The sequence below is a fragment of the Nomascus leucogenys genome, chromosome 25 (genome assembly GCF_006542625.1).
Source record: "Nomascus leucogenys isolate Asia chromosome 25, Asia_NLE_v1, whole genome shotgun sequence".
NCBI classification, from domain to species: Eukaryota; Metazoa; Chordata; class Mammalia; order Primates; family Hylobatidae; genus Nomascus; species Nomascus leucogenys.
This window is the reverse complement of record NC_044405.1, coordinates 1916125-1943746: the sequence shown is the minus strand read 5'-3', so window position 1 is coordinate 1943746 and position 27622 is coordinate 1916125. Positions and strand designations below refer to the sequence as shown.

General features: G+C 37.1%; 1 protein-coding gene across 3 annotated transcripts in view; it reads right to left on the bottom strand.

Annotated features, from left to right (window-relative positions):
- Positions 1–27622, bottom strand: part of USP25 (ubiquitin specific peptidase 25) — a 160017-nt gene that overhangs the window by 116564 nt on the left and 15831 nt on the right. For 2 of the 3 annotated variants that reach the window (XM_030806028.1, XM_012501904.2), the window contains exons 2-3: positions 10377–10454; positions 7215–7359 (exon numbers count right to left, since the gene is read on the bottom strand). In XM_030806028.1, the coding sequence (XP_030661888.1) occupies positions 7215–7359; positions 10377–10454 (223 nt within the window). Of the gene's footprint in view, positions 1–7214; positions 7360–10376; positions 10457–27622 lie in introns of those variants that run through there. The other variant, XM_030806029.1, reaches the window with a different exon arrangement.

Sequence of the window (27622 nt, the reverse complement as noted above, 5' to 3'; positions counted from 1 at the left end):
TTATCAACGAACTAGACTTCAAACAAAATATATGCATTGTTCATAACTCATAATTCACTTTCCCATGAAAATACTATATTAAATAGGAACGTGAATTATGTAAGTGAATCTTACTTGAACCTCAGGTTTCTAAGTAAGTTCACAAAAGCCTAGTTGGCCCATAATCTAGCTGAACTATTATATATGTAAATATTTTGAATTCAAAAGAAAAAAAGAGTTCTTCCATTGTTTTCCTTATCTGCACAGGCTAAACCAAGAGGAAATACTTTATAAAAAAAAAAAAAAAAAGCCAAGTTTATATTTACTGTCAGCAAAGATTTCTAAGAAAGGGAGTGTAAGAGCAGAAGAAAAATTGGGTAGTGAAGAGTTTGAGAAGCATTGCAATAAGAATATGTAGCAGGGCAGGAATAACTGAAGGGAAAAGTCTACATACAAAAACTGACAGATCTGCGAACCAAATGGTTGTTTTGGGAGATTGACAGAACAGATATTAAAAGAAAAAAACAAAACAATACCCTGGACCACCAGAAGAATGGAAATACCCTTAAGAAAAAAAGGCAAATATGAACGTCAGGATGTGCAGCAAGAGATCAGAAATGAGAATACTGCCATTCCTACCCTCGCTCATTCAGCTTCAACAAGGCTGTATCCTCACTATTCATCTCGAGGGCCAACACACTGCTGCATCAGGTCCTGGCCTGGGATGCACAACTTTCAGAGAGCCAAAAGTTCATGCTCACACTTCGCTCAGGTATCTACACAAATATGAGCTCTTCCACACTACCTAAAATCACATATTATCCTACGCCCAGCCCACAAGCACACCCCCATCACTTGTTTCTCTACGTCCAGGTCTACTGTTCTTCAATATGCTCTTCCACTACCTAAAATCACATATTATCCTACGCCCAGCCCACACCCCCATCACTTGTTCTCTACGTCCAGTCTACTGTCTCAATAGCTCCCACACCTATCACATTATCCTACGCCCAGCCCACAAGCACACCCCCATCACTTGTTTCTCTACGTCCAGGTCTACTGTTCTTCAAATATGAGCTCTTCCACACTACCTAAAATCACATATTATCCTACGCCCAGCCCACAAGCACCCCCATCACTTGTTTCTCTACGTCCAGGTCCCCCCCCCCCCCCCCCCCCCCCCCCCCCCCCCCCCCCCCCCCCCCCCCCCCCCCCCCCCCCCCCATCACTTGTTCTCTACTCCAGGTCTACTGTTCTTCAAATATGAGCTCTTCCACACTACCTAAAATCACATATTATCCTACGCCCAGCCCACAAGCACACCCCCATCACTTGTTTCTCTACGTCCAGTCTACTGTTCTCAATATGAGCTCCCACACTACCTAAATCACATATCCACCCCCCCACCACCCCCATCACTGCTCTACCCATCTACTGTTCTTCAATATGAGCTCTTCCACACTACCTAAAATCACATATTATCCTACGCCCAGCCCACAAGCACACCCCCATCACTTGTTTCTCTACGTCCAGGTCTACTGTTCTCAAATATGAGCTCTTCCACACTACCTAAATCACATATATCCTACGCCCACCCACACACCCCCCACTCCCACCATATGCACCTACTCCACCCCAGCCCCCATCACTGTTGTCTACGTCCAATATGAGCTTTCCACTACCTAAAACATCTAGCCACCACACATCTTTTTTTTTTTTTTTTTTTTCCACACTACCTAAATCACATATTATCCTACGCCCAGCCCACAAGCACACCCCCATCACTTGTTTCTCTACGTCCAGGTCTACTGTTCTTCAAATATGAGCTCTTCCACACTACCTAAAATCACATATTATCCTACGCCCAGCCCACAAGCACACCCCCATCACTTGTTTCTCTACGTCCAGGTCTACTGTTCTTCAAATATGAGCTCTTCCACACTACCTAAAATCACAATCCCCCCCCCCACCCCCCCACGCCTACCCATCTACTCAAAATGACCCCACACACCTAAATCACATATATCCTACGCCAGCCACAAGCACATCACTTTTTCTACGTCCAGGTCTACTGTTCTTCAATATAGCTCTTCCACACTACCTAAAATCACGTATTATCCTACGCCCAGCCCACAAGCACACCCCCATCACTTGTTTTCTACGTCCAGGTCTACTGTTCTTCAATATACTCCCCCCCCCCCCCCCCCCCCCCCCCCACTACCTAAAATCACGTATTATCCTACGCCCAGCCCACAAGCACACCCCCATCACTTGTTTGTCTACGTCCAGGTCTACTGTTCTTCATGAACTACTTATTACTATCTGAAACTGTTTGTTTACTGTGTACTGTCTTTCCTCTAGGTAAACTGAGGCTCTGTATGCTTTCTTAATGGTCTATAAAAGTACTTGCTACATATTAGACAATAAATATTTGTTAAAGAAATACAGAATAGAGATAAAAACTGGTGAGTCATCTTCATAATGGCACTAATTAGAAGATGAGAACATATCTTTTATATATTCAAAATTTTTTCAAGTGAAAGGGCAGACAGCATAGTAAGGTATCATGTTGCAAGAATCTTAAAAGCCAGAAGACATAAACAATATAAATTGTTTCCCACTCCACTCTCCCATTCTCCCTTGCTCTCAGCTTCCTTCAGATGTTCCTACTTTTCCAATATTCTCACTGTTAAACTCAGATTCTCTAACACAGTGTTGTAAATTAGAACTTTCTGTGATGATGGAAATGTAGCATTATCTGCACTGATCTGGTAGCCACCAGAATTACACATTTAAAGTGCAACTGAGAAACTGAATTTCAATATTATTTCATTTTAATTGCCATGTGTGACTAGTGGCAACTATATTGAACAGCTCAGCTTTAAATGGTCTAGTTCTGTTTTTAATAATAGCTGCTAAAATCACAGTGGCAGCAGTGGTAAGTAAGGAAAATGAGTAGTAAAGGAGTCATTCCAGAGTTTTGTCATTAATTCTACTACGTTTTTCAATTTTTATTGTGAAAAAAGGTAAAATTAATCTCCCATGTTAGTCAATAGAAGTACAAAAACCATGGCTATTATTCTAACCCAAAACTAAAGAAAATTCATCAAGTTATACAAGTAATTCTACAGTTCATATCTAATAAAATGCATCTAATCAATTTGAATCACCTAATTGCACCTATCAGTTGGAACTCATTTTCACACCATTTAGCATCTCAGTTTTTAGGCTTCATCTTGACTTTCTGTGAGTCATCAAAAATCGTTTTACATATTAGAAATTCCTAGGAAAAAACTGAAGTTACTTGGGAAATGGGAAAAGTATCAGTGTTCAATTAATAATATCCTAAACTCTTTAGCATAAGTGAATTATCCTAAGAATAAAAGCACTAGAATTGGATCTGTTTATCACAGTTTAAATCACTATTACTGTGGCCAAGCAAGATAGCCATAACTAGAATTCAAGGTGTTTTAGAAAAAAAACAAAAAACACGGCTTATAAATTTTTGAACAATCTTACCACCTAACACTCATTTCAAGTCTTATACCAATTTCTCTAAAACTTAAGTCAATATGTGGCATTACTTTCTGTGTTAAAATTACCTACCCAAATCCCTCATCTTTTGATTGCTCAATTGTAGCACATCTTGTTCTGGAGAGCATATACTGTTTTTTTCCTGTTTTAAAAATGTTCAAAAGAATTTAATGGTCACAAAATAAAAAGTATTACTATTAGATTTCAAACGGGGCAAAAGCCCTGTATGGTCATGTCTATGACAGAGTTTGCCATGACACAAAAACCTGGCAGAACCTCTTCTCTGACTATTAATCACACCTATAATGCTCAATACCTGGCATTGTGTCCTGGTCTCATTTTCATTTGTGTTTTTGACAGCAAAACTCCAAAACAATTTTATTCTCAATTTAAGCCAGGGACAAGAGGCACTCATTTGACAATCTATAATATTTGATCTGGACAGAAGTCCAAATAATAAAAAAAGTTACCTAGAATGTTTGCTAATTACAGTACAAATGATTTGGGCTTTTTCCCAGAATTCAACAGAATTACAGTATGGAATGTAATCAAGTAAAGACATCAGGTGTACGACTTCTAAACTCTTTTTTACGCAGAGCACTAGATTTCTTTGATATGTCTCCTTTTTCTCTCAAAAGTGAAAGGTAAAAAATACGCCAAAACGGCATATAATTGTCCTACTATTGAAAATATATTTACTTCTTCAATATTAAAGGAAGGCTCACAAATTGTTTTTCAAATCCAGTGACATAATATAGTTTAGCCTCTGACACACCAGGTATGCATAAACAAAAATTTCTCCGTATGCCCCAAATATAACTTCCATGTGATATTAGTTTAAAAACTATATTTTTCTAGTCAGCAAAAAAAAAAAAAGTTTATTCCTTCTAAAAGAAATAGTCCATTGTAAACAGTGATATTCTAGCTAATACCAACAAAGAGGTATATGTATTTGGTATTAGAGATTTTTATTTCAGAAGACAGACGTTTTGTCAGCACTGCAACCAAGTGTATCACTTAAAGTTAGCATGACTTTGTTTCTGCTTTAGCCCTGGTTTTGAGATTTTATACCTAAAAAAAGAAGAATGGAAAAAAACTGAAAATAAAAATCCCTGCCATATTTGAAAGAATTAAGTGAAACTGTGGTCAACCTTTAAATAACAATGTATTTCACACAAAATGGAGAAAGTGCTCAAAAAGGGTTTTTATAGCTACAACAATCCCTTAAAAACTCACACTCTGATCTATTCTTCTACATTCCTACAGCAGTTAGGTAGATTTTTTTAAATAGAGGCCTGCATTTGAATATATATCCATTTGTAATTATTCTGTCTTTCCTTCCCACATGTTTTACCACTTCTTCCAAGAATTAAAAATACACGACTTCATTTCTTCTCAACAGTAACTGCACAGTCACTTAAAGAGTATTTTTTTAATACCTGCTGAAATGCATGACATCTCCCTACTTTCTCAGTTTTAAACCATGTAACACTGTATTATGACACTACTGGCAGGAATGTTTAATGGAAAAGTATTACTGTTACTCCGTCAGTTAATTTTTTTTCTGGTTTGATATTATCATAGTACAATCGCCACATTAAATTCCTACAACTGTTTGCTGTCAATAATCTCAAACCAACTTTATGGACACACTATCTCAATTGGCATCCTGATTAGAGGGAAAGCACTTGATACATACTATGTATTATGTGTTTTATGGATAAAGAAACCACAACAGCAAGCAATTTACTTAATGTGACAATCAGTTGAGATGACATCAGAAACTTCATTTCTCTACATTATTTCAAGTGGAAAATAAAATTACTTCATGAGTATTTTTCAAGAGATCCACAAACACACAAAAAAAGTTTTAATTATCAGCAAATTAGACACATGCCTCCTGAAATTAGGCTGCCTTCTCCCTAAAGGAACCTATTCAAAATTTTTTTTTGTCCTCCACAATATTTTCACTATTCCCTATTAAAATCTTAAATTTGCCTTATGCAGTATTTTCTCACTTTGCACAGCAAGTATCTTCTTTTGTGCAGGACACATATAATCCTAATTTTCCCCTTTTCTATAAATATACCATGTCATGTCACCAAGTATACCATCTATATTAAGAGTTCACAACTAACAACAATGATCTCTGTTCCCTTTTATCACCCATCTAGTTTCTTTTTCCCCTCGAGTCTTGGAACTTTGAAATATCCGAAATATTATTAAGTACTAATTTTTCTGACCTTTATACCACTTCTCTTTCAACTTTTTGCAACAAGCTTCTCAACTTCATTCCCTTTCCTTGGTTTTGAAAGAGCTTTACTGCACATATTATCAAAAATAACTCAGTGAACATTTTTTGAGCACCAATAATGTTCAAGCAAATAATTTCAAAATAACAGAGTACTCATTAAGACAGAAGTATGCCCTGGATGCTGGAGACACACTTGGTCCTAGCTAGAGGCCAGAAAAAACATTCTCCAGCAAGCAGCTCTTTAGCTAAATCTTTCAAGACCAGAACAAATTAGGCTAGGGAGGAAAAGGCCAGAGTGCATTCAAACAGAAGGAACAGCACATGTAAAGACAGAAAAATTAAATACCACTGAGTACATGAGAACTTCAAGCCATTCTGTATTATCACAGTGTTGAATGACAGGAGGAAAACAGTGGAAAATGAGGCTAGAAATGTGGATGGGGGCCAAGTCACAGTTTGCCTTGAACTTAGACGTTAAGTAAACAGGTCTATCTCATATATGCTACAAAAATTCTGCGATCACCTATTAACTAAGTGAGACAGGAGTATTCTAGTTTTCTCTGACACAAGATCATCTGTGTATCAAAAATACTTAGATTATCCTGAAAACTAAAAATTAAAATATTTTATCAATAAACATTAATAAACATCTATGTAAATGAACTCTTTTCTGGTTGCTTCCTAACTTTGAGAATGTCTATAAACAAAATAAGAAACTCTCTCCAAATATGTTAATAATCAAACTTTGCAAATCCATAAGGCATAAAAGTAACTTTTTATGTAGTACAATTATTAAACTATAATGAGATATGAAGGTAACTGAACATAGTTTGAAAAACTGTGTGCTACGTAAGTATAAAGTATTCATATTATGAAGAAAAACTTAAGTCCCACATAGAATCTTCCACATATACGTATTTGTGTGTATCTCCAGAACACTTTTTCCAAGTTTTCTTTTTTTTTTTTCTTTTGGATGAAAGGCAATTTCATTACACAATAATAAACTTCTTCGCCAAAGCTTTATTTGGAAGCAGGGGGAAAGGGAAGGGAAATTTTATTAAATGGTAAACCTATCAGTAATTAGAAATAATACTTTAACCTCTAAAGAAATACTAAAGCCTCTACCAGCACTTAAAATCTACAAAATAACTGTGCCCATTAAAAATTCTAGTTCTTCCTTTTATGAATATCTGCAGCTACTCTATATTTCAAAACAATAAATACTATAAGAAATGTTCTATGAAAAACTATATAACTTATATAAAATCTTTTCCTTATAATCTGAAAAAGATAATATATGTTCCTTTCAACTACACTAAAAAGAACCAAGGTTAATAGAGTTCTTTTTTGGTTCTTTACCTCTGCTTAAGCAACATTAATATATTACACCAAGGAAAGTTTTTCAGTATGTCTCTATTAAAATAATAAGAAAAGAAAGAAAACTTACTTGTATCTGCTTGGCTTCCCACACTGATGTATCTATCATTGCCAGGAAGTGCTGTTTGGTAGTAAGTTGTCTCCTCCTGCTGAGGGGTCTTAGCATTCTTCGCAGTAAGGAAAGCCACTGCTAATTCCAAGTTTCCATTACTATCCTTCAAATATCAAGAAAGGAGTATCAAGTGTTTTGAAATAATTTTATACATCAAAAAAAGTTATACAATATTCTCCATAACTAATACTCTAGAACAAAACTGCTTTAGATTTGCAATTAATCGATATGTGATTCTAATTTTAGAGTGTAAATGCATCATACATAAAGTATACTATATCAATAGTAATACCTTTTTTACTAATTAAAACTACTGATACAATGTAAAAATCCATCTCTAATTTCTTGGTCTTCATTACTTTCCTATCTGCCTAATAAAAGTGGATCACAAACTTATACTTTTGAACAAATAAACTAAAAAATGTCTTCTGGAACTTGCCATAAGAAAGAGTGCAAAATAGGTATTAAAATTAGTACTTCTACAAAAAAGGACAATAAAAGATATTCCTTTTAATCTGGGTGCTGGATACATACGTAGGGGCAAACTTAAGCAAAATGTCAAGGACTCATAGGAAGAAAATGGCAAAATGTACTGAAGGGCTTGATAATATAGAAATATGGAAAGACACATAGAACTCTAGACAGAAATACTCAATACTGTCAACATGACAATCCTGCTCAAATTAAATACATACATTTTGCATAGGTCTCATCAAAAGCATAGCTGAATAAAATTATTCTAAAGTTCATTTAGAAGAAAGCAGATGCCAGAATAAGAATTTTTAAAACAGCAAAATGAGAAGAGACTTGCCCAGTTACATCTTTATATTCTCTGCACAACTGACAACAAGTAAAACGCTAGCTCTAAAACAGTTAACCGAAACAACACAGGAAACCCAGATATTCATAACGAAGCTATCTTTGTAACAGAAAACCAAAACATGAAAGGCTCTGTAGGTTCCCTAAGAACTCAGACATGCACATGGGTGTAATAAGACGCCAGTGGAGTGTTTTGGAAAGGAATGACATGTATGACTTACATTTTAAAAAGTTTACTCCATGTATTAAGAATAGACTACAGGAGAGAAATGGGAGAAGACAGCATCCAATATTATTGCTATCTTATTAAATGTGGGACATGACAGAAGTAGGATCAGCATGATTCCAAAATTTAAGGACCGAGCAGCTGGCAGAATAAAGTCCCCAAGACCTACCCCAAATCCAATTCTAGCAGTCAGTGACGAAAGGAGTAAGGGTGCAGTTTCAAAAGCACCACCACTTTCAAAAATGCTATGTGTCATGATCATCAGACGATTCCTAAGTGACTCATCCAAAATATAAGATACACTATTGTTAAATAAGTAATCTAACAATAAATCACAATAATGATGGCTGACATTTATTGAGCACTTACTATATGCCAAGAAATGTGCTAAGTGTTTTTCATAGATTACCTCACATAATAATTTAAAACAACACAGTAGGAATTTACACAAATTGAAGTTCATTTACTTTTTAGAGCTAAAAATATGTTCTCAAATTAAAAGTACTGAAATTAATCGATGACATTACAGTGCCCAAAAGGAGACTTCTTGTCAGTATTTATAATGGGCAACAATTAAGGTTTAAATACACTCTTTTCCCCCAGCTACTGGTAACTGAAACAAAAATTTTGGAAAATTAAAAATACCTATGCTCACACAACCTATATCAAAGGAAATGTGGATAAGACTTCATTCGAGCTATATATTTACTAAGTTAAAAAAAAAAAAAGCAAATTCCCCAAATTTACCCTGGCAAGATGATAGGCTATGGTCTCACACTCAGTAATACATAATGAAAAAGGTAGTTTCTGAAAACAAACATGGAATTTAGTAACGATATTTATCAGAATAAAAAGGGACTAGCAATTATCTAAATGTCATAATCATAAAAATTGAGGTATAGCACTTCTGCTTCCTCTCCAAATACTTACAGTGGCTTCATACAGCCCGCATTAATGCTCTAAACACTACTATTTCATGATTTTCCTGATAGGGGAATAAGGTGAAGCAAAGCTTCTAGTAAAAGAAGCACAAATTAAGTGTGGCACCTGGGATCAGGCTGCCTTGGTTTCTATTCCAAGCTTCTCCACATACAGGCTGTGTGATCTTGGGCAAGTTACCTTAACCTCTCTGTTACCCATCTTTTCATAAGGGGGATGAAACTAATACTTATCTCATAGAGTTATTTATTATTAGGATGAGCTAGCCCACATAAAGTACTTAAAATACTGCCTGCTAGTACTAAATGTTTAATCAGTACTACTTATTGTTATAATGACTTTTATTATAATCATCTAATAGATTATTTCTAAAAACAAATAAAGAACTCTAGGCTTGAAATCAACTTCCAAAGGATTGGAGCTATGTATATGACTGCAGTGGCAAAAACGCTATATTGTTTTTAGCCTATAGTAGTAATATGCAAATAAGCTTAAAATACTGTACAGTTCTGGTTCTTATATACCTTTCATTCACTCTTTTTCAATGTGAGTATCCATATGATATGACTCATTTGAATGTCAGTGTGAAAATGAAGGTCCAACTAAGATACGACCAAAATGATACATTTTAGTTGTTGCCTATACTGAAGAGTTTGAAATCCAATGTTTAACTTAGGGTGTAATTAGCTGAATGGGTGCAAATTTATCTCTCTGCTTCTCAGGAGATGAAAAATGTAAGCTTTCAGCCTTCTATTAATTTTCTACTTTTCCCTTCTCTTACATCTCATCCTCTAATACACCCCACCTTGAACCCTCATTTAAACTTTAAAATCACAGCTCGTAAGTAAAACCATCCATTAGAATTAGGATTCACATACCACTATTTTGCACAAAAAGCATTTCATATATAGAAAGAGATTATCTGTCACTCTAAGGTATCATGGACATCAGACTGCTGAAAGCTAACATGCTCAAAACTGCAGTGTGTTAACTGAGGATTTTACTTTACAAAGTCCATTCCTGTATCTCTAAAACTACCACATGGTATAACCAAAAAAAAAATCAACTATCAAATATAACACACACTAGAGATGAGCGTACACCACAAACTGTATATCATAAAACAGAGGCCATACCTTCAAGGCTTGCTGTAGTATCTGGGTGTCATTAATCCCCGTAATTTCTCTCAGTTGATTCAAAAACGTCTGCTGGTGCTAGAGGGAGGAAAAACCCAAAATCATTATATTCTCAACTCTGAAAATATACTAGGAAAAGAAAACAAATGACCTTTGGTTTTCCAAAACAAACAAAAAACAGAATAAAGTAAACTAGAGTAAAAAAGGAAAAAGAACTTGAGAAAGGCCAAACAACTTCATTTTTTTAGAAAGAATGAATCATGCTGTGGAGAACCCTTATTTCATTCTCATGTTTTGAAAAGGTAACTTCTCTACATTACTCCCCAATAAGTCTTACTGAATTAACAGTTTCTGTCCTTTTCTTCATCCCCTCATTTATGCCACCTAACAAGAAAAGGAGCCTCATCCATGATGGTTAAGCACAAGGAGAGAAACACCTTTGGAAAAGACATGCTTTCAGCAAGACATAACTTGGTGGGTAATTATATCACGGAGATCTTCAGATCTACTTTAAAAAGAGGATCATTTCACTGTCCAATCTGTCATAAAAGATTCAAAATTGAATAGATCATTTGCCCCCATTTGCTTCAGTTCTTTATATGCTATTGGCCTATATAATTGATTGCAACGTACTGGAGGGGAAATGAGGTAGAGAGATAGGATTTCACTATCAAACTCTCCCCTAATGGCCCTTAAATAAAAACCAACTTCCTCCTTACATCTCTGTATTTCTTGAAGTTCCCAACACTATAGAACAGTACCATGAAATAAAAAATCACAATGGATATGATAGGAAAAGCAAACTAGTCAATAGGATCTATTGAAATCTTTTTAAAAAAGATGTTTCACATTTATCTCAGTAATAATTCAGTCAGGAATCTTCAATGGATGCTAAAACTACTGAATGAAAGTTTGATCAGGAACAGAATATTTACATCATTTTAAATTCTCTTCCACAAATTATAAAGGGAGAAAGAATAACTTTATTGTGTTAACAGTGGCGAACCCATACATGTCTACAGCAAGCTCACTTCTTGCTTCCTCAGAAGAAAGAATTTGACCAAGGGGCATAAGGCAGAGAGAGAGACCAAGGCAAGTTTTTAGAGCAGGAGTGAAAGTTTATTAAAAAGCTTTAGAGCAGGAATGAAAGCAAGTAAAGTACACTTGGAAGGGGGCCAAGCAGGCAACTTGAAAGATCAAGTGAACAGCTGACCTTTGACTTGGGGTTTTATACACTGGCATGCTTCCAGGGTTTGCATTTCTTCTCCCGATTCTTCCTATAGGGTGGCTGTCCACAGGCGCATGTGGCCTGCCAGCACTGGGGAGGGACTGCACGCACAGTGTGTTTACTGAAATTGTGCACGTGCTCACTTAAGGTGTTTTTCCCTTACCAGTTGGGTGTTCCTAAACGAAGGTCATATGTCAGTTAAACTCCACCGTTTTGCCTCTTAGTGCATATATGCTTGAGCCCATTCACTCAAATCCTGGGATCTTATCAGGAAGCTGCTGATCACCAGTTTCAGGTGTTTCTATCTATTGGGAGACTGCCTTTCCCTGGCACCGGCTGTGACCAATTATTATTTCAGAGAGACGGTTAATAACAGCCTGACCACTGCCTAATGGTTGCCTGAAATTCCTGGGAGGAGGCCCCCTTCTGCCCTGCTCATGTCTGACTAGCTACCTACTGTAACAACAGTGCAAACCCTGACAGTCACCGCCTTAACCAAGAGATCAAAGTTAGTATTACCAATAATGGGATAAAATGGCAGTGCTTGCCTCCTGACACTCTCTATCTGTGAGACAGCCCTGCCGAAAATGCACAACCTAAATCGAATCTTGAGAAAGCATCACACAAACCCAAACCGAAGGACACTGTGAAAAATAATTATTCTATCATCTTCAAAAATGACTATGCCATGAAAAACAGGTGAAGTCTCCATCCTAAAGGAGACTAAAGAAGCATATGAGCCAAAGGGGGAGCTGACTGCATCCCATACCAAATGTTATGCAGGATATTGTTGAGACAACTGGAGAAATATAAATATGCACAGCTTAGTAATGACATTTCATTAATATTAAATTCTTGAATTTGATAACTCCAGTATAGTAAGAGAGTATCTTTTTTATTAGGAAATATATCCTGAAGAATTTAAGTGGTAAAGGGGCATGATGCCTGCAACTTACTATCAAATGGTTTGGGGAGAAAAAAAGTTATGGAAGTTCTGTGTACTAAGTCTTGCAACTTTAAACTTGAAATTTCAAAATAAAAAGTTTTAAAATGTTCTGCATTCAGCTTTGTTGACATCAAATTGTAAAATGTGCATTTCAAAACATTCCTGACAATTTATGTATAAAATATATATTTTCAGAAGTCTAAAAAGTCCTAAACAAATTACATGAAAGGTTTAAGATACTGCAGCCCAAATATCTTTTACAGAAATCATATGTATTAGATAGAAACTATATTCAGCTACATGTAACAGATTCCCAACGTAACAGCAGCTTCAATACTCTGGAGTGTCTTTCTTTTCTAACTTAGAAGACACAATGGGCAGTCCAGACCTAGTAAGGACACCCAACATCAAGTCTTTATGTGGAACGTGCATCAGAATGTCTGTCACTGCATGGTCTCCTCCTCCATCATTCTGTCCAAGTTTTAGGTAGGATAAAGAGAAGAGCAAAGGACAAAAGGTGTCTCCCAAATGAACGAGACTTCTTTAACAAGCCCCACCTACAAACTTCCACTTATAAAAGCCTCACAAAGCACAACACAGTTGCATGGCCACTCATAGCTGCAAAGGAGATTGGGAAACGAATTTTTTGGGTGGGCAAAGGCTGCTGTGAAAATGAAATCAGGGTTCTGCTATCAAAAAGAAAAGAATGTTCATTGGATAGGCATTGGCAGTGTCTGCCATGCCATCAAAGAATTTCACTTCCATAAAAATTTTTTACAGAGCTGGGATAACCAAGCTATCTAACAATAAAATACATAATAAAGTACACAAACAAAGTCATATAAAATGCCAGGAAGTATCAAAATGGATGAATAAAAGAACTGCCAAATTTACAGAGCCGAATTGAGAAAAACAAAATTATCTTTAAACCTATCAGTTTTTATACCATAAACCAAAAATAAAATTTGAAGCTTCAAGGCACTCTAAAATTTAACCTGAAAGACTGGTTCAGGCCATGACTGGAAGTGGGGGGTAGACATGCCTCAGTATACCTCTCCAGCATTAACATACACACAGACCTTAAGTCTGGTAAGAAACATTATCAGTCTACTCTCTCTAAAGCCTGCAACTTGGAGGCTTCATTTACATGATAAAACCTAGGTCTCCACAACCCCTTATCTTAACCCAGACATTCCTTTCTATTGATAATAACTCAACCAATTGCCAATCAGAATATGTTCAAATCTACCGATGACCTGGAAGCCACCCTGTGACCAGATCTTGAGTTGTCCCTCCCTTCCAGATTGAACCAATGTGAATCTTACACGAATTGACTGATATATTATGTCTCCTTAAAATGTATAAAAGCAAGCCGTACCCCAACCACCTTGGACACATGTTGTCAGGACATCCTGAGGTTGTGTCATGGGCACGTACTTAACCCTGGCAAAATAAACTTTCTAAATTGATTGATACTTTTTGGTTTATACTACTTTCATTTAGAAAATTACCAATAAATAGCAATGGAATCATGACTAAGCCATGCAATACCCAACATTATGAATTAAAGGCATAAAAGTTTTACAGAAATCATCTTTATTCAATTCAATGTCTTCATTTAGTTAATATAAAATCCTTTATAATTTTTATAAGTCTGTAATCTCACTGCTACCAGCACTCCAAATCTGATTTCATATATAAAGTATTATTTTCCTCAACTGAAAATTATTCAATCATGGCTCAGAGAAAAATTACTGAGTACCCAAGGAAATCAGTCATTTGTACAAGTATTGATGGCCATTAATTATAAAAATTAAAAAATGGCTGTGTCCCCACCCAAATTTTACATTGAGTTGTAGCTCCCATAATCCTCATGTGTCATGGGAGGGACCTGGTAGAAGGTAATTGAATCATGGGAGTGGGTTTTTCCCATGTTGTTCTTGTGATAGTGAATAAGTGTTACGAGATCTGATGGTTTTGTAAAGGAAAGTTCCCCTGCACATGCTCTCTTGCCGGCTACCATGTAAGATGCACCATTGCTTCTCCTTTCCCTTCTGCCATGATTGTCAGGCCTTCGACAACGTGGAACTGTGAGTCCATTAAACATCTTTTTCTTTATAAATTACCCAGTCTCAGGTATGTCTTTATTAGCAGCATGAGAACAGACTAATACACTGGGTAATTTATAAAGGAAAGAGGTTTAACAGAATCACGGTTCCACATGGCTGGAAAGGTCTCACAATCATGGCTGAAGGTAAGGAGGGGCAAAGGCACATCTTACATGGTGGTAGGCAAGAGAGCATCTTCAGGGGAAATGCTCTTTATAAAATCATCAGATCTTGTGACACTTATTCACTATCATGAGAACAGGATGGGGGAAACTGCCCCCATGATTCAATTATTTCCACCTGGTCCCTCCCACAACACAGGGGATTATGGGAATTATAATTCAAGATGAGATTTGGTTGGGGACACAAAGCCTAACCATATCACCCAGTCTCAGGTATGTCCTTATAGCAGCGTGAGAACAGACTAATACAAATGCCATGTCCTTCCATTAAGAAAGTAGTTCTCAAACTTTAATGTACAGAAGGATGACTCCATGAGTTTGTTAATAATGAAGATGTCCAGGCCTCATCCCCAGAGATTGATTCCAGAGGGTCTGAGTTAAGGTCTAGGGATCTGCATTTTAATAAGCACTTCAAATGATTTTGATGCAGATCAACTTAGAAGCAGAGTCTCAGTTAAACATACAACTATTTATTTTTAAGTGAAAAATATATAATCTATACAGAAGTTTTCCTTACAAAATCATATTAAGCTAAAGCAGAATACAAAATAGTATATACACAAATTAATAACCACAAGGTAAAATACAAACATGAATATAAATCCCAGAAAAGATTACACTGCCTATGCTAGCCTCCCAATTCTCCCATCCCTGTATCCATACTCTTTGCCACTTTTACTTGCTCACACACGATGTATTTCCTTTTGTCATGGATGATGGGATTTGACCAATGGCATGTTAGCAGCCAGCATGCAAGCAGACATGAAACATATCTGCATCGCTGGGTTTGCCCAGTTGAACTTCTGCCACCTACTTAAGAACATGACTTGGTAGCCCACTTGCCCAAGAATGAGGCACATGTGAAAAAAGTCACATGTGAAAAAAGCCCAGCCAACCAGCAAATCTGTGAGTGTGAGTGACAATATTTTGGTATGCCACTGGGTTTTGAGGTGGTTTGTTATGGTGGTTCGATAAAGTGCAATACGAACACTGAGTATATTATGGAGAAGAGCAAGGTCTTTGAAACTGTTATTTTGCTGTTTTATCTTTTACTATCAATTCAAATATCCCAGAAAAAAATCAGGTGTATCTCTAGCACGGTTCATGTTTTCATAAATCTTGACTGAAAATGAAACAATGAAAAGAACTGGTGATCGGGGAGAAGGCCAGGTGGAAAAGAAAAAAAAAGGTGAAAGAATTTTCTTAGCTAAACCTAGGTATAGAGAAATGGGAAGAGGTGAGCAATGAGAAAAAATCTAAGTTTAAGTTAGAGAAGCCACCTCATTTGTAAAGTTTTTTTTCCCTTTGTTACTGGCATCTTCCAGTTGTGTTTTTCCTGTATTTGAAACCTTGCACCTTCATTTCTTGCAATTATGTGGGGGTTCTGTTGCCATTTCTGTTGTGATTAAGACCCTAGTCTGTTTTTCAAGGTTTGTACCTTCCCATTTATGAAACTTCTGATCTGTGATACGCCCTGATACTCAACTGGAAATGTCCTAAATATGGTCCTCTCCATGACCAGCAATTCCAAATCCAAGGTGGTTCCCATCCAATCCACTTCCATATCTAGAGCTCCTTTTCTGGGCTCTGAGATGCTCCTTGTATGGATTTTTTTTTCTCTAGTTAAGTATAGGGAGGTGGGTTCAACCTCTTCCCACTGCTAAACCAAAGGGGCAAGATGCAATGTCCAAAGAGATTCAGTTACTTGCAAATACCACAAAAATTAATAAGCGAAGAAGTCGAGATTACCTACAAGTCTTCAGATTCCTTCCTGTTATTTTTACTGCACAATAACATCCTTAAGTGTCTACTATGTGCAAAATATAGTACTGTGCACTTCAGGTATAAGGAAATATTGGTAATTTCAATATAAATTAAAAATCTGAGAGTTTCATAGAAATTCTTTCCAGTCTCAGGTGACCTCACTTAATGTTGGGTCTTTTTAAAATCTGTTTCAGTAAAGAGGGCATATTTAACATCAGTATAACTTTTTGAGGATGCAAAAAAAGGGATCACTGGCCCAAGACAAGGAAAGAAAATATGAATTTATTATACTCTTGCTGTATATCAATGTTGAGGTTATGAAAACAATGCCCCAAAGTATGGCATTCTGGCTTGCTGAGTGCTCTGAACAAAAGCAATTGAAAGGACTCAGAAGCAAGGTCTCTAACATTCTCCTGTCTCCCTGTTTTCCCTTCCGAAGCACAGGGAGAGGTTTCCTCTGAAGTTCCCTTATCTGACTGAGGGACGTTCATCCTGAAGGAACGAAATTGTCTTGGATAATTCCCTGTAATCTATATAAACCAGAGAAGATTAACTCCTATAGCAGGAGAGAAAACTAAAAATTGCCATGCCCCTGGGCATACCGTACCCAGACAGACTTTTCACCTATTCTTTTGACTATTCTTCTAAGGGCTATTTGTTACCTCAGAGACTTTATCTATATAACAAAGACAACTTTTGTTTGCAGTACAGTTCTGCCCCTCACCTTCCCAAAAAATTGCCACCATCTCTCCCAGAGCCCAGAAGAATTTTGTTCCAGGTCATTGTCTGCTCTTCAGGCACACTCATCTCCCCTTGAAATCATTTACTCTTCCTCTAAAATTGCCTGCATCCTCCACTTCTCCCTTTATGAAGATGGGATTCAGGCTTCAATCATCTGGCCCTTTTTAGAGCCTCATTTTTTTTTGTAGCTCCCACCCATGCTTGCATGTCAATAAATTTGTATGCACTTTCTCTTGCTAATCTGTTTACTGTCAGTTTATTTCAGCACTCAATTAATCGAACTTTCAGAGTGAAGGTTTAAACTTCCCTATACCAGACTGTTTCCAATGTTTCCAATATATACTCTCATTTAATACACACATACACACACACCCTCTAGAAAGTTACTCTCATTTTATAGCTAACAGAGACTTCAAGACATTAGTAAGTGCAGAGACACGGTTGAAACTAGGTCTTTCAAATTCCATGTCCTTGCCATATTTTCTCAACTCTAGGATATCTAATATTGGAGATTAAAGATTCAATAAAAAATGAAAACTCAGTGCAAAAATCCACTATTATGTTGATGTAAAATACTTATAAAATGGTAAAAGAAAACTAAAGCACCACTGACAACAAAGGAGAAAAAAAAGTTTGTGTTAAGCGGTGGGTGACTCATTAAGTCAGTCCTTGGCTCCTTGAGCTAAATTTCCAAATATAAATGAAACTTGGTTCAGGAAAAGAAAGTCAAAGGTTTCCATCCTTGGGGATAGGTGTAAGGCGGGGGGAGCAACTCTTAGAATGACCTCTAAAAAGACTTTCCAAATTTTCTAAGAATAGAGGGAAAAAAAAAAAAAACTGATAGAAACTCCAAAGACATTCTTAAACTTCAGAATCACATGCACTGCTAAGCACCAAATGTAGGCATTTCAAAGTTACCTGTCAATGACAGGATTAATTCATTATACTGTCTTTAAAGTGAGTAATCACACACACATCTGATTCTGCAAAAACCTCTGCATCTACCTGATAACACTACACTGCTCTAGCTCATGTTCTCTTACCATAAGAAACCTCTAATACTCACTGTCCAAGAATTTCAAGTACATAACACATCCTTCATGTTTGTAAGTCCAAACCAGTCTCTAAATAGCTAGAAAGCAAAGAAGAAGAAAAAAATCTCCTGAGTCATGTTTTTCTTGTTAATCTGTAAGCCGGATCTTTCATTTCCCTCAAATGTAATATTCTATGACTTGTCTGAGGAATTTTCCTATAGTATAGTCCTTCTCACAGCTTAAAGGACCTCTGCATGCTAGAGTCCCTACCTCTGTCCCCAGCGTTATCTTGCTTTGCTTTCCCCCTGGCATTCCTCTTCCCTCTCTTTCATTCAGGGTCTACAAAACACCATTCTCCTTCATAATGAAAAGGTCTCTGCACATGTAGGTGCCTTCTGTGAGACTCACCACAAATTATAATAGTACGCTATGGTTAATCACAAGGTAAATCCAAAGACAAGAACTCAAACTTCAGAAGCACGTGCACTAAAGCACTGCTAGGCACCAAATGGTAATCATTTCAAAGTTATCAATGACAGCATAATTCATTCATCACTGTACTCCTGGTACATACATATAATGCCTGGCACATGGTAAGCAATCAACATTGACTGAATAAATGAATACAACAGAGCCTGCAGATGTGAGCTGGAACGAGTCATATCACAAGACAAGCTTATCCACAGAAAAGAGGCACTGACTAATTACTGGAGATGGGAATGCTGGGGCTCAGGACACACCACCCCCAAATAAGACTGTAGGCGACTAGAATATGCCACCCAAAAATATACTTCTTTGGCATATTTTGAGAAACTGCAGACACAAGAGTAACCTTGAAAAACTGTCCTTTTGTGAAAAAAAATCCATGTTTAAAGGAAATCTACATTAGAAAAAGTATCTGTATCAGCAAGAGGGCTGCAACAACTTTTATTACTTGAGCGACTTTTTATCTACACAAGACACCCTTTATTCACCATACATTTCCTCCCTCACCCTCTCATAACTTGTGTTGCCACCCCTCCCAGAAGCCCCAAACCCCTATCACTTTTTGTAGCTCTGGATGCTACATAAGCTTCAATCATGTGACCCTTCTTCAAGTCTCTTATTTTGTGGGACTCCTGTGAGTTCCCACAACTTTTACATAAGTTCTATGTAATTAAAATGGGTTTTCTCCTGTTAATCTGCCTCTTGTCAATTTAATTTCTAGTGCAGCCAAATAACCTAGAAAGGTAAAGAGAAGCCATTTTTTTTCCCTCTCATACAGGAACGAGAAGCATACATGTATCAGGCCAGGTAATAAGCAAATTTTCTAATTCTTCTAAATTGAAGAATTCTTCTAAACGACGTAAGTCAGGCCCACTTACTAAGCAAACTTTCTACACTCCTACATTCCATCTAGAATTTCCTAGTTCTGGTCCTGTCAATCTCATTTGAAGGTTTGTATAAAATATAATATTACTGAAATTCCCTATTGCAAATAATCTATATAACAGTCCCATGAATGTGTAAGCAGACAAAGAGGGTCCCTGGCGACTGTAGGAATTTAATCAACTTGAATAACCAGCCTGTTTACAACCTCCTACCTTGCCACCTGTTTTTTCCCAAACCCTGTGAGGAATGAGCTCACCTAGTCAGTTGGAGCCAGCTCCTGACAGACCCTGGCAACATGCAGATGAACCCAAGTGAACTTTCCTCATTATCACGCTGAAGTCAGCACCCTGGGGGGGAACTATAGCTTCATTACCATAACACGTGACCTACCTGCTGGCATAGGGACTCACTGCATCTGCACCACTGGGACCCCTCCTCTACATGTGATGTCACACCCTCTCCCCTCTCCATCACCCCATAAATCCTCCCTGTCACTTTCCCTAGAGGCGACAATAAGTATTCTCCTTATTTATGACAAGTATTCTCCTTATTTGTGACAAGCAGTAAAACTCCTACTGATCAAAACCGCATTCTCTTGAACAGTTGTTTATTATTCGCCAGCCAACTAATCCTCGTTTTGAAGTTTTTGGGGGGTAACAAATGGTTCAGGTATGCTGCATATCCTTACCATCACAGATTGAAGCTTTTCTCAATCTTTTTGGATTAACAGCACTTTAGTATTAAAATAAATTATTCATATATCTCTATGGGCACATAAATCTGAAGGTATACCCTTTCCATTAAAGCTTAAAAATGCCAAGAATTCTAAATTTTAAGTCTCTTCCTACTTTTTATAGAATTCCAGAGCTAAAACAACATTAAGCATTCATGTAATCCAGAAAAAAGAAATGAGATACTTTATGAGAAACAGCTAGCAAAGAACAATGGATATAGTTAGTCCTAGGTAAATGATGGTTTCCATCCTCCCTTGCCACAGAGTCCTTTTCCCTACCTGTCACCCAACCTTTCAACCGTATCTGCATCATGTTTATGACCCTTAAGAGTATTCCCCATCTGAGCCAGGCGCAGTGGCTCACGCTTGTAATCCCAGCACTTTGGGAGGCCAAGATGGGTGGATCACAAGGTCAGGAGTTCGAAACCAGCCTGGCCAATATGGTGAAACCCTGTCTCTACTAAAAATACAAAAATTAGCCAGGCATGGTGGCAGGCGCCTATAGTCCCAGCTACTCTGGAGGCTGAGGCAGGAGAATCGCTTGAACCCGGGAGGTGGAGGTTGCAGTGAGTCGAGATCGCGCCACTGCACTCCAGCCTGGGCGACAGAGACTCCACCTCAAAAAACAAAAGGGTGCAGTGGCTCACGCCTGTAATCCCAACACTTTGCGAGGCCGAGGCAAGCAGATCACCTTAGGTCAGGAGTTCGAGACCATCCTGACCAACATGGTGAAACCCCATCTCTACCAAAAATACAAAATTAGCCAGGCGTGGTGGCACATGCCTGTAATCCCTGTAATCGGGAGGCTGAGGCAGGAGAATAGCTTGAACCCAGAAGACGGATGTTGCAGTGAGCTGAGACTGCGCCACTGTACTCCAACCTGCGCAACAAGAGCAAATCTCTGTCTCAAAAAAAAAATTTTTTAATTAAAATGTAAAAGAGTATTCCCCATCCCTATTAATTAGTAGATAAAAGAAATGCATCATGAGTAGAAACTCTAAATGTATTTCTCCCAAAAAATATTGTTACTCAGCACCATAAGCTAAGTTCATACCGAGTTAAATACATTTCTAAATAAGAACACAGCACCAGGAAACATGGTTTCTATGGGAACATGTATTTTCAGTTCCAAAAACCCAACTTGCAAAATCTTTTGGAACAGTCTGTTTTTAAATTAGAGTGCCTATATTCTGGAAAACAAATAGGTAAACAAAACTTTTATGAATCAAATCATATCCTTGAATCACTACGTCTGCAGTTTAAATAAAATATGTATTTAACTTGTTGTTGATGCTAATAATCAGAGTCCTATTATAGCTCTCTTGTCCAATTAAATCTTTATGCATCTCTAGGTTCTGTACTTGTTTGCCTAATTAGCTTATAATCCAAAAATAAACTCCCTTATACTAATAAAACAAAATAAACATGCTTTAAGTAGAACTCTGAAACTGGAATACTATATAATTCCTAGCAGTTGTATTTGTCACAATTCCTTAAGGCAAATACAGTTTTTGGTCATGCTAATTACTTATTTAGTATGTCCTGTGGTCTCTTGGAAACTCCATTCACCTAGATACAATAAAGTACATACTCTACACCACTTCAAAAGAGCTACTGGCAGGGATGTCCCAAGCTACAGCACTTCTGCAAACTGCTCTGCCATCCAGTGGGCTCCATTCACAACCTCTCCAACAAGAACCGAATCTCTCAGAGTCTTGGGGCTTCTGGAGGGCCTCTCCCAAATTTATTTCTTACTTTAGAGTTCTCTTTACCCTTTAGCAGCCAATCATCTGTTCCTAGTCAATACTTCTTTATATCAAATCTCCTTTGTTCTACTTTTTGTCCTTTCTTTGTCCTCACTGGACCCTGATACAAATTCCTTGAAAACAATTTTTGTATACTAACAGTGTATTAATAATATAATTCTATTGTTTTAAAAGAAAAAAAAAGGGCCAGGCATGGTGGCTCACGCCTGTAATCCAAGCACTTTGGAAGGCAGAGGCAGAGGCGGGCGGATCACAAGGTCAGGAGATTGAGACCATCCTGGCTAACACGGTGAAACCCTATCTCAACTAAAAATACAAAAAATTAGCCGGACATGGTGGTGGGCGCCTGTAGTCCCAGCTACTGGGGAGGCTGAGGTAGGAGAATGGTGTGAACCTTGGAGGTGGAGCTTGCAGTGAGCCGCGATCACGCCACGGCACTCCAGCCTGGGTGACAGAGCGAGACTCTATTTCAAAAAAAAAAAGAATTAGGGGAAAAAGTTAACCATATATGCTGAGCATTACCACAGAACTACTATTTACTGAACACTTATTAAAAGGATATAAGGGGCCGGGCACAATGGCTCATGCCTGTAATCCCAGCACTTTGGGAGCTTTATGCGGGTAGATCACCTGAGGTCAGGAGATCAAGACCAGCCTGACCAATATGGTGAAACCCCATCTCTACTAAAAATACAAAAATTAGCCGGGCGTGGTGGCTTGGTGTGTAGTCCAGCCTACTCAGGAGGCTGACAGAAGAACTGCTTGAACCAGGGAGACGGAGGCTGCAGTGAGCCGAGATCGTGCCACTTCACTCCTACACTCCAGCCTGGACAACAGAGTGAGACTCCGTCTCAAGGAAAAAAAAAAAAAAATACACACACACACACACACACACACACATACACACACACACACACACACATATGGCACTGGAGATTTCATTAAGGTATAATTGATTAAATCATTGGCTATTGGTGAATGAGCTCAATCTGCAGCCCCTCTTCCCTCCCCGGATACTGGAGTGGGGTTGAAAGTTCTTGCCCTCTAACTACAGTGGTAAAGAGTACCCACCCTGAAGCAGAAGCTACACAGCCTCTCCTCCCCGAACACCCAGACCCACGCCATTTATCTGATTAGCACAGACTAGAGAGTAAATTCCAAAGGCTTTAGGGGCTCCATGCCAGGAACAAGGGAAAAAGACCGAATATTTATTATTATATCACACTCAGCCAAATAAAACCATGTGTAGATAACAGAAGGCACTAAATCATTTAAGATTTGTCCTTGCTCATAGACTTCTCTTTACTTGGAATAACACTTCGACCTGCCTACAAATCTTCAACAGTTTATTTCAGCTCTTACCTCCTTTATAAGATCTTTCCTAGTCTTCCTAGATCCTCTTAGTTCTACCTACAAATACTTTATTTAACTTGTCTGTGCACCTCTGACTCTAGCCACTACCAATTTAAAAGCTTTTTGTATGTTATCTATTTCTCAATCTGCTTAAAACAAAGAATACATAAATGAACGGTCATGATACTGAGTGATGACTGTCTAAGCAGAAATGTACACATGCAATTGAAAGCCTCAAACTAGAATTTATGTGAAGATGTAACATTACACTTATTTTCAATACACATACTTGATAGTAATGAACATATATGACTCGGAAAATATATACTCTCTCAAAGATAAAGCTTGCAAAGAAATCAGAAAATCAAAGACAAACCTTGGAAAATTCCTACAGATAAGCAGAAACACATACTAGCAATAAAGCAATACTCAGAATACAATTATTACTTCAGTATAAGAATACTATTTCACAATGTCTACAAAAGCAGTTACCACGCTGCATAGTATGTCCCTCTCTTGATTGCCCAGGCACTCAAATATGTACACAAGGCAAAGTACTCACAAGTTCTGATAAATATTTATTTGGCACTAACTTAAAGGTAAGCTATAACTGTTACCCCTTATTCACAGCAAGTGTATCCTACTCTACACTAAATCACACAACCTGTTCAGTTCAACACGGAAATATTGGTATTTACTGAGCTATAGCTTAAGAAAACAAAAATTAAAAAAAAAAAACACTTGGGAGCATATCTGTTACGGTTTTACAATAAAAAGACCAAAAATACCACTCACTCTGCAATAATGGTTATTAATTAGGTATCAAGTCAGAAATGTAGTATGGTTGACAACAGAAATAAAATTTACTCCCAAAAGCTTAACATATTACAATATCCTGAAATACATATACCGATTTCCTTAGTTGAAGCCACAAATGCCAAATTAGCTTCTGCAAAACACTGCCATTTGTCAAATTAAGCTAACCTTCTTATTCTGAATTTCTCCAGTTTTGTAGTTTTGGTTACCTTTAAGTTACTAGTTGGTTTTTCATCTTATTACATAAGAGCTACCCCACAGAACATAATAAATGTATGCCTAGTTTATATTTAAACAAGTTTCAGTAAAACCATAATAAAAATATTTTAATTTGGCTGGGCACAGTGGCTCATGCCTGTAATGCCAATGCTTCGGAAGGCCAAAGTGAAAGGCTTGCTTAACACCAGGAATTCAAGACCAGCCTGGGAAACAGAGCGAGACCCCATCTCTACAAAAAAAAAAAAAAAAACCAACTAAAAAATAGCTGGGTGGATGGTACACACCTGTAGTCCCAGCTACTTGGGAGGCTGAGGAGGGAGGATAGTGTGGGCCCCAGAGTTTGAGGCTGAAGCAAGCTATGATTATGCCACTGCACTCCAGCCTGGGCAACAGAGCAAGACTCTGTCTCAAAAATATATTTTTTAATTCAAGGGCGAGAGTTCCTGACACCTGTTTTTCTTTAAAATGTCCCAATTGAAGAATTTAAAAAGTATACATACTGTTGTCAGGTAGAGTATTAATGGGAAGGAGAAACTGTTCAATAAGGTCGCAGGTTCTCCAGAGGGGAAAAATAAATTCTGACATCTACTCAAACAACATGCAAAAATCAAACCCAAGTGGAATGAAACTTAAACCCTGAATGCAGACAAATTAAGAAAACATTTAGAGGGCAATAAATGAGACTATCTTTGTGAAACAGGACACGGAAGTTCAAATATTAAAGGAAGCTAATTATATATGAAACTAAATTAAAAATAAAAATGTCTATTCATGAAAGAACATAAAGAGAATAAAAAGACATCATGAAAACAGAAAATATTTGCAAAACATATACAGTAGTTTCCCCTTATCTCGTTTCACTTTTTGAAGTTCAGTTACCAATGGTCAAATGTAGTCCAAAAATATGAAAAGTTCCAGAAACGATGTTTTAAATTGGGCACTATTCTGAATGAGTGCTGTGCATAATGAAATCTCACTCCATGCCACCCACACCATGAATCTTCCCTTTGTCCAACATATCCACACTGTGTATACTACCCACTTAGTAGTCAGCAGCCATCTCAGTTATCGGGTATTTTGAAAAAGACTACATTCACACAACATTATATTATCATAGTTGTTCTATTTCATTACTAGTTATTGTTGTTAGTCTCTACTAATTTATAAATTACCTAATTTATAAATTCAACTTTATCACAGGTAGGTATATATAGGAAAAAAAACTATATGTACTATATAGTTATATAGTGCCTAATTTATAAATTAAACTTTATCACAGGTATGTATAGATAAGAAAAAACTATATATACTATATTCTATATAGTATTGAACCATACTATATATGGTATACCATTTCAAATATTTTGAAAACATATACAGTATGTTATGTGAATGTAGTCTCTTTCAAAATATACTCTATATGTGGTTCAATACTAGCCACAGTTTCAGGCATCCACTGGGGGTCTTGGAACACATTCCATGAGAGTAAAGGTGGACTACTGTAAATAGAAAAACAAAAGTAGTATCTAAACCATAAAGAACTACCTCAAATCATAAAGAAAAAGATAAATAGCCCAAAAGAAAAAATAGGCAAGAGAAACAAATGTCAATTTCACAGAAAAGAATCACAGTGGACCATAAATATATAAAAAGATATATAAACAAATAGTTTAACTGTAGAATGGTTAAGCTGTAGTATATCTAGAAGTATAAATAAACAATAACACAACATTTTTAACAAAATAAGAAGTGCGACAACTAAAATCATACTTAGTAGTAAGACTGCTTTCCATATAAAATCGGGAACAAGACAAAGATATCTGTCATTACCACTTCTATTAAACATTTTAGAGAAGACCCCAAAAAGTACAATTTTTAAAATGAATAAAGGTGGTAAATAAAGTTATTAGAATAAGTGAATTTCGCAAAGTCGCAGATACAAGCTTCATACAGAAAAATCAACCACATTCTATATACCAGCAAAAAACAATTGGAATAAAAACTAAAAACTGCTGGCAGGGCGCAGTGGTTCACAACTGTAATCCCAGCAGTTTGGGAGGCCGAGGCCAGTGCATCATGCTGTCCAGAAATCAAGACTATCCTGGCTATAACACAGTGAAACGCCATCTCTACTAAAAATACAAAAAATTAGCCGGGTGTGGTGGCACGCACCTGTAGTCCCAGCTACTAGGGAGGCTGAGGCAGGAGAATCGCTTGAACCTGGGAGGCGGAGGTTGCAGTGAAAGTGAGACTGTGTCTCAAAAAAAATAAAAATAAAAATAAAAAATACCATTTACAATAGCATCAAAAAAGTAAACTCTAACAAAAGATAGGCAAAGACCTTTAAACTGTTAAAAAATAAAATCTAAATAAATGGAGAAATATATGTGTTCTTGGATTGAAAGGCTAAAACACTGTAAAGATGTCCAAACAGTCAGAATGAATCTATATATCCAACACAATCCCACTCAAAAATTCCAGAAGGCTCTTTGTCCAACTGTTCAAAGTGCCTCAGAATTGTATTTGGAAATGCAAAAAATTCTAGAATAGCCAAAACAAATTTCTAACAAGAACAAAGTTGAAGAATTTACATTTACCCAGTTCAAGGCACATTTCAAAGCCACAGTAATCAAGAAAGTATGGCACAGTATAAGGATAGAAAGGAACTGAGTTCAAAAACGAACCCATTCATACATGGTCAATTAATTTTCCACAAAGGTACCAATATAATTCAATGATGAAAGGACAGCTTTTTCAAAAATAGGTGCTGGGACTAGATATCCACAAGCAATAAATGAACCTTGACTTAGTGACACCTCAGAACACACACAGAAATGAATTCCAAATGGATCATAAACCTAAAATGACAAAACTTCTAGAACAAAACACAGGGAGAAAAAATTTACAAACTACGTTTCAAGAAAATGGTTAAAGTAGCCGGGCGTGGTGGCTCACGCCTGTAATCCCAGCACTTTGGGAGGCCAA